At 40.4% G+C, this 8,648-nt stretch overlaps 1 protein-coding gene across 1 annotated transcript; it reads right to left on the bottom strand.

Moving 5' to 3' along the window:
• Positions 1–8,215, bottom strand: LOC144087171 (leucine-rich repeat-containing protein 58-like). The gene is made up of 4 exons (XM_077617530.1): positions 7,475–8,215; positions 4,365–4,493; positions 4,006–4,283; positions 1–3,100 (listed from the first exon to the last, which is right to left on the bottom strand). The coding sequence occupies exons 1-4, from the start codon at positions 7,930–7,932 to the stop codon at positions 2,904–2,906; spliced, it is 1,062 nt and encodes a 353-aa protein (XP_077473656.1). The 5' UTR covers positions 7,933–8,215; the 3' UTR covers positions 1–2,903.
• Between the last annotated feature and the right edge of the window lie 433 nt (positions 8,216–8,648).

Below are 8,648 nucleotides of genomic sequence, written 5' to 3'. Positions count from 1 at the left end.
AACATTTTAAACAAATTTTATTATAATGGTATACAAATGAAAGTAAATTTACAATATTATTTCTGTTTAACTGTCCACTACCTTCCTGGTTAATCAAATAAGGAAATATTTTGTGGACACTTAATTAAAGCAGTTATTAAAAAGGTGTCAGTTACAATTTTGTATCCCTGAATTTCAAAATGATATCTTTCACATTCAGGTCACATTTTTTATTCTAAATTAAGAGAATATCTAGTGAGATTATGAATGCTAATTGTCATCATCCAGTTTTATTAGTATGTTGTTAGAATTGTGCCACAATTTCATGTGCGTAAGGGAAAATGCCAAGAAAATGTGTGTTTCAGCACCCAGTGTGCAGATGAGCACACAGAATTTATTTTTGGGGGAAAAATCATTTTAATTATTAATTTTCACATTTCCTATTGTTTACATTTCATTTCCAAATGTTTGCTGCATTCATTGGTCTTATTGTTTGTTTTACATCAACATGCCATACCTGATTGGCATTTGAAACAATGTGTCACACATTTTATACAAAAAGTGTTGTGATGTTAAACACTGTTTCGCATTTCGATCCATTTGATTGGATCATCACGTACCCAATCCATGTTTTGTTACACCCTTAAAATTTCACATGACATGCATGTAATTGTGGCACTAATTTAACACAAAAGCAAAAATGTAATACATGTACATATACATAAAACTATAGTTGAAATAAATTGACCTGATTGAGCACACCTAATGTAATATTTGCATTCCTTAATTCATTCATTCATTTTCTGAACCGCTTAACCTTACAAGGATCAGGGGGGGGTGCTGGAGCCTATCCCAGCTAACTATGGGCACCAGGTGGGTGACACCCTGAATCAGTGGCTAGCCAATCGCAAGGCACAAGGAGATGGACAACCATTCACGCTCACACTCATACCTAAGGCGAATTTTAGTGTTCATTCAGTCTACTGTGCATGTTTTGGGATGTGGGAGGAAACCGGTGCACCCAGGAAAAAACCCACACAAGCCCAGGAACAACATGCAAACTCCACACCGTGAGGACCCACCTGGGATCAAACCCTCGAACCCAGAACTGTAAGGATGATGTGCTAAACACTTATTTGCATTCAGCACATAATTTCCAATATTAGCCTAAAGAAAATTTGGTCTTGACCATTGAGGAGTTCCACTTATTGATTTAAACTAAATCAACCTTTCTAAAGGCATTTTCCACAAGTTAAAATGTTTTTTCATCATTTTAAGTCACAATTCACAACAGACTCTGTTCCAAAAACCTTGATTGAAAATGTTTGCACCTTTTTTGCTGCGCTGACAGCATTTTGGAAAACGTCACTTCCTGTGTGAATGATTAATATATCAGGAAGTTCAAATCTTGAGGTAAAAGACTGGCTTACCAGGCAAGCCAATCACGTGATAGCTTAGCATTGGCACTGCAACTTAGCACCATAGTACCTTGGACCCACGGAAACTGCTTTTTAAAAAATATATATATAAAAACTAAATGTTTGAATTAGATTTTCATCCGTCTGTTGCAGAATGGTAAGTACAGCTCCAACAACAAACAACTAGTTGGCAAAGTCCTCGCCGCGGAGCTGAAATCCAAAACACAGGGCGCAATGCGAATATACAGCAGGCGAAAATGACAAAAATCGCATCGCACTTTGTTTGTTAGTCATCGCTTGGCTCTGACCTGAAGGGAACTGATTTCTTTTCAGAGGGTTTTGTGGGAAATAATGGTGATACTGGTTTTAACATTGCTATGGGCTAAAAAAAACAACAACAACGCTGAATACACCCAATCTTGACTACTAGGATGGTCAATGGATAATACTAACAATTTGCACACCGCTTAAGTGATGCGCTCCTATCTTGACAAAATGAATATGAGTTGGCCAGCGTACTTGCAGGTTATTTGTCGATAAACAAACTCATTGGTGATTGGTTGTAATGAGAGGTGACAGAAATAAATCCACTTTCTGTCCTCTTAAATCACGTTGCCGGCTCGTACACATGCAATATTTGTTGCATGTCGCTCGACCATAACAGGGTAGGCGATAATCACTTGGTTATGCTAATTCCAAAGAAAATCAATTGAACGCGAGGAACGTCACCTCCCTTGTGTCCCGCCTATTCCTTATTACGTTTAAAGGGAAAAAATGTGGAAATATTTGGGCATGCGCTATTGCCCGCTGCACGAATTAGTGTTATCTATAGCTCGTCATATTGTCCCTGGCCAGAGCGGCACTCATTCGATGCTTGCTCTGTCATTGCTCTTCCTTTGAAAGGGAGTGGAAGAATATCCCCTCCCTATAGTCTTAATTTTACACCGTTTCTGGAGCCCCGTAACAGCGATTCAGCATGCAGCCTGTCCCGTCTCTCCCCAATGTAGTATGTGACGTTATAACTGTCTCGGTCAGGCTGCCTGTGCGCTTACAAAGACAATAAAGAAACGCTGTACCTTGCTAAGTAGACAAGCTGGAGAAGGCGGGAACACAGCATTTAGTTGGTTTCCCATAGAAGAAGATTCAATCAATAAGCAGAAATGACAGTGGCCAAAGTCCAACATGTTTCTGCGTGGTAATAAACAAAGAGAGGGAAGGTGGGACCTTAAAGTTGGAAGGAGAATCTCACCCTTTGTGGAGTGGAAACTTTACAGAAGAATCTTATCGCACGTTTTTTGCCACTTTTAAAAAAGAGCCAAACCACAAAATTGCGGGACCATTATTTTTGTGTTTTTTTCCACCTAAAAGTTTTCCCCTCCATCAACAATGCCCTAAATTTAGGTTAAATTGGGTGAAAAACCCTAATGTGGGGTCTTTAAGTGTCTCCTTCAAAGCTCAACTAGGTAAAGTGTGTGTACTGGGTATGATGGGTAGGGTGATGACGTCTTAGCCTAGCAGCACCCTCTGGAGGCGGTCGGCGGGCACACTGTTGTCGTCGTCTGACTCGGCGTCGCTCTGCGGGTTGGAGGTGCAGGGTGACGTTGTGCACTCGGGCGAACACAGGTAGTGCATGAGCGGCAGCCGATACTTGCCGCAGAAGTCCACAAATTTGATGTGGCGCACGCAAGAGTCAAAGTACACGCCTAAGTGAGGAACAAACAACAGTTTAGTCATATGATGCTCGCTTCAGCCAGAAACATTCCACACTCCTGTTCAAATGCCACAGACCCGTGATAACTATATAGTAATGATTGCATTGGCCTTATTAAGCAATAAAAATTAATTGCAATGCGGCACATATTTACTCACATAGGGCTGACGTAAAAGTCTAAAAAGGATTTTTGGTGAGTAAAATATGGCTATATTCCTAAATAATATTTCAACTGTGGGCCCGGTTCTGATATCTGAAAAGCTCCAGTGTTTGTATTTAAGCTCCAGTATTTGTATTTAATCACTAAATGCTGCTAGGAAGTGGATTTTACCCCATTTTAGTGCAATTTTTGCCGTTTTGCCATTACCGTCCATCGCTGTCTTTTCCCGGGGAAATCACCCCCCTGGCCCGGTTGTAATGTCTGAAAAGCTCCAGTATTTGTATTTAATCATTAAATGCTGCTAGGAAGTGGATTTTACCCCATTTTTGTGCATTGATTTATTTATTATTTTTTATGTGTCGCAGCTGTAGCTGCAGTAGAGGTTTTATAGCCATAAAGTAGTTTTTAAGGGTTGGATTGAGTCATTGAAGACGCTACGAGAAAATGCACGGACCGCCACTGGTAAAACAAGATCGGTTTTACAAAAAAGTTACTTGAAAAGAAAATTCTCGTACCAAAGTTGTTATATGTTGTACAGAATTTGAAATGATCAAAAACCGGATAAAATACGGGAAAAAACGTAGACGTTGACAGGTATGGTAAATATTCATCTTTCAGAGCGAATATTCATTCACACTTTCCCAGGTAAAATGGATTGGACGTCTGCAGTCAAAGAGTTACCAAAGAAGTGACCCAAAACTAATAGTACGTGACACATTGTAAGCAAGGCAACTAACCGGCACATTTAGGGTTGGGACACTTGCTGGCCAGGTCCAAGTACTTGAAAAGGTGGTCGGGCAAGTCCTGCCGCGAGTAAGGCACGTTGCCACTCTTGACGGTGCGACCGGCAAGCTCCAGCAAGGACGGCGGATCGTACATCAGTTCCTTGACAAAGCGCACCACCAACGGGTTCCCGCGCAGGCTGAGCTCCTGCAGGCGCACCAGGCTCAGGATCTCCCGCGGCAAATAGCTCAACTGGTTGTTGTGGAGGCTCAGCGAGCGCAACGAGTGCAGCCTGAAAGGCGTAATTGGGGAAAACAAGGGACGCCATCAGGGACCAACCGATAGAGCAGCTTTCGTGGTCGTCCGCTTTTACCGGGTGAGCTGCGGCGGGACGCTCTGAATGCAGTTGTCGGACAGCGCCAGGTAGGTCAGCCAAGGCAGGTTGGCCACCTCGGCCGGGATGGCTGAGATCAAGTTGCCGCCCAGGTATAACACCTCCAGTCTAACACACAGAGAGAAAAAAAAAATTAACTGTCACGGAAAGATTTGCAGAGTACAGTAATACCTTGAGATAAGAGCTTAATGTGTTCCGGGACCGAGCTCGTATGTCGATTTACTCGTATCTCTACGTTTCCCATAGAAATTAACTAAATACAAATTCATTCGCTCCCACCCTCTGAAAAAACACCCAAAAACTGGATATTGCAATGGAAAAATATTTTTATTGGTTCTAATTCACCATCTACTAACAGAGTAACAAATATTTATCTAGTGGTTATGATGTTCAATACTAAAAAGAGACATTCTTCATTTTCCCATCAGAAAAAAACAAAAACTTTGTTTTCCAAATAAAAAAATAAAAAAAATAATTGATGAATGCCCTTTCTTGATCAAGTAATCTGTACCCTTCTAGGTTGGGTGGACGTGCTCTACTAATTCCCTTTCAGAAACGATGATTCAGATGTAGTAAACATGATAAGGCGGCTCTTTTCAACTGCCACTGGGAAACTCACTGAACCTTATGACACAACTATATGACATAATAAAAATTTCACTTGTTGAGACGAAACAATCATACCCGGCATTGGTGTATAAATGAAATTTGTATGTATGGTTGCATCTCTCAGTTCAAACGGATTGGATTAGTTAATGGCAGACAGGGAGTTAACGATCACTTGTTATTCTTTGGTTTGTGACTCACATAAATGGCTTTCACCAAATAAAAAGGAATTGGATTCAGATGTTTTCCCAAACAGTCCAATCCACTTTAGTGCAGTTCAGCTAAAAAATAAAGTCAATATGTAACTTTACTATGCAAATAAACATGCTTCAATGTGGCTATGCTGTAAACGATTGCTTAGCATATACCTGTTTCCACTACATTAACAAACTGCAAAGGTCAAACTGTGCATCTATTTGGCATATTTCATGTTAATTTCATCTAGTTCTGATGCAATCTTGATGTGCCAATATGAGAGGCAAGGCAAAACATGTGCAAAACAGAAAGCCTCAAAAGCCTCCCGCCTTGACAAATCACTGCTTATGCAACATGTTATGTCAAATTTTAGCACTTTTCGCATTGTGACTTCCTTCCTTCAGCCAGCTTTCTTAACACGTGCCCAACAAATTTTGCTTATGTTGGAATCAAACTCGTTCAGTGTTTTTTTTATGAAATTGTCTGAAGGGAGGGCGCCAGATCTCACTTGCTTTGCTCTTCTTGGTGAGGACACCAACTACAGTTGTTACTCCTCTGTTAATCCTGGACAGATCAGAATACATTTTGACAGGTATCTTGTTGGGGTGTATAAATATCCATCTTCTGCATCCATTTTTTTTTAAATTTATGTTGTTGCCTGTGGTTTCTGAAATTGCCAGTAGAGGGCATGCAGACTATTCAGCATTCAGTGTATTGCTGATGAAACATTTAGGGCAAGGGTGGCCAAACTAGGCCAAAAACCTTAGAAACACCGTACAGTCGTACGGTGTTTGTAAGGTTTTTGGGGGGTTTGTAAGGGGAATCATAATCATTTATAAGGGCAGTTATCGGCAGAGGTTGACAGGTATGTATTCCACAAAGGGCTGTAGTGGGTGCAGGTGTCCATTCCAAATCAAAAAGAGGACTCCATTTCATCAGCCTGGTGTCCTACAAGTGCAATCAGTGGATTGCGGTCAGGTGCTGCTTGTTTTCTGCAGAAATCTCATTGGTTAAAGACTGTGCTGGATCAGTTGGGAAAAAAAACCTGCACGCACAGCAGCCCTCGGGGACCGGTTTGCCCACCCCTGATTTAGGGAGTTAGCAAGATGGTGGTGAACTTCTGGAAAAATATTTTTTGTGTGGTACCTTACAATTACTCACGTATAAGCCGCCCCCTGATTCACAATTTTCACCTCCATATTCATGGTTTTAATAGGCAGTACAAATGTGTTACTTTGAAGAGAAAGTCTTGAGAAAAATTGTTGCACGTGGAATTTATGCAAGTGTATATGAATCAAATGCACATTATTAGGCTCAATATCTTTAGGAAGTTAGTAATTCATCCAGGAATGGTTGTTTTCTTACTGCATAACAGAAAATAACCAACAAATAGTAAATCTTACTATGCCAACATCAATTGTTGAAAATGAGTAGAGCAAGTCTTGTGCACGTATAAGCCATACCCTTGATTCAGTAATCATTTTTTTGCTATAAATACGGCTTGGGGATACGAGAAAATACGGTAACCATTTTTAAAACATTTAAAACAACATTTTCCAGTTAATTTATTAAACCAGTTCATCAGTGAACACTAAAACGACACCACTAAATTAGGCCTGAAACGGTAGCTCCGTCCACTCTTGCTCGTTTTGTGTTTTTGCTGCTTTTCTGTCTTAATGATTTGATTTGGTGATTCTTAATGATCCCATTTACTTTGATTTGCTTTGTACTTTGTGCTTTTGCTTTGTGGTTCTGTCTAATCACCTTCTTGCTACTGTCACAATCAAATTTCCCGAATACGGGATGAATAATGTTATCCAATCCAATAAAAAAAATGCAGGTGAGGCACTTTTTTTTAATCTGTTCATCTTTAAATGTAATTGCAAATTGGAAGTTCAGACAGTTTAATTGAGTTGAGACTTGAACTATTCAAATTCTTCAAATATTTTTTAGTCCATTTTCATGACATATATTGAAAAGGATTCACCTGCCATTTGCTTAAACATCCCAACCTAAACGACAACACTAACACACAATGTGCAGCTGGACCCCTTGACCATTTATCCTCACACAAACCTGAATGGGCTGGTCAAAGTTCATTGAGTTTAGGAATTGTTACCATGGAGATACCACCCGCATTTGTAACGCGTTTTGGCAACGAAATTCCCGAGAGTACCTGAAGTATTCTCACCTGAACCCACAAACTAATCGGAAAAATCATGTCGCTATAAATCATTCCCGACACTATTATGACAGTTTTCGCGTACTTCGCGAGTGGGGTGACCTACCTGCTTAAATTTTCAATCTCAACTGGAATACTTTTCAGCCTGTTTCCACCGAGTGACAGCGACTGTAGACGCCGGAGTTTAGTGCACTGCAGTGGAATCTCTTTGAAGCAGTTGCCACTCAAGTTCAACACTTCCAGCTGCAAAGAGCCGAAGTCCTTGGGTAGAGAAAACTCGTTCAGCCGGTTGTTCTTGGCTACCAGCGTCTTGAGTTTAACCAAACGCGTGATGTGCTCGCCTATGACTGAGAGTCCGTTATTGCTGATATCCAGCAACTCGAGGTTGGAGAAGGAGCTTACGGAAGAGGGCAACACGCACAGTCGGTTGTTGTTCAAATACAGTTGTTGCGTATTTCGTTTTTTCTCGCTGCTAACGCTGTCCGCGGTGAAAGTGTCTAAATTAGCGTTGGAGACGTCGAGCACACCCTCGCCGTTTACTGCTGCTTTGTCGTTGAGCTCCATTTTGGGATGAATCCTCCCCGAACACGCTTCTGAACGAGGCAAGTCCGTGTAGGTTTTCGCCCGGATGAAACAACCGCGTTGGGTTTTCAAGCCCCAAAGTGCTCGTCGACCCTTCTAACGACGATTATTCAACGTTCCGCTGTTAAAAGGTAGCACATTTCACAACCCATAACGCCGATTGAGCTTATACCACAGTTGTGGTTGTCGTAGAACGTTTTTGATTGGTCGAGAAATTGGAGTTCGTCTCAACCCGCTTTTGATTGGTTCCAAATGCTTCGTCATAATTATTTCTTTATTTATATTATATGTTTTTAATTAAAAACTGTTCAGTATCAATTAAACACTGAAGAATATGTACGCACACGACGATTCACAATTCGCCTTTAAGTAGGAGTGACACGTGGCTGGTTATGTAACCGTCCAACTGAGAGTAGTACTACTTCTATTCATAACCTACTTGTACACTTTTTTTAATACACTCAATGAAATTGTAAAAAGTAATAACTGCCCGCCATCTTTATGAGATCAAAATCAAATGGGCACTTAAAGTATCCCCAAAATTGTCTTTGATGTTCCATTTGTGCAATTTTTTTTTCTATTTGTGCTTTAAATGTAATTATACTTGTATAATGACAATGAAAGTACTCGATTCAATTATAAGATGAGTTTTCAAAGCAAGTGTTGAATTTTTAATTAATAAAAAAATTAAAATAAAC

Source organism: Stigmatopora argus, chromosome 13 (genome assembly GCF_051989625.1).
Source record: "Stigmatopora argus isolate UIUO_Sarg chromosome 13, RoL_Sarg_1.0, whole genome shotgun sequence".
NCBI classification, from domain to species: domain Eukaryota; kingdom Metazoa; phylum Chordata; class Actinopteri; order Syngnathiformes; family Syngnathidae; genus Stigmatopora; species Stigmatopora argus.
Note: the sequence above shows the minus strand (reverse complement) of the source record. Positions and strands in the feature narration are given on the sequence as shown.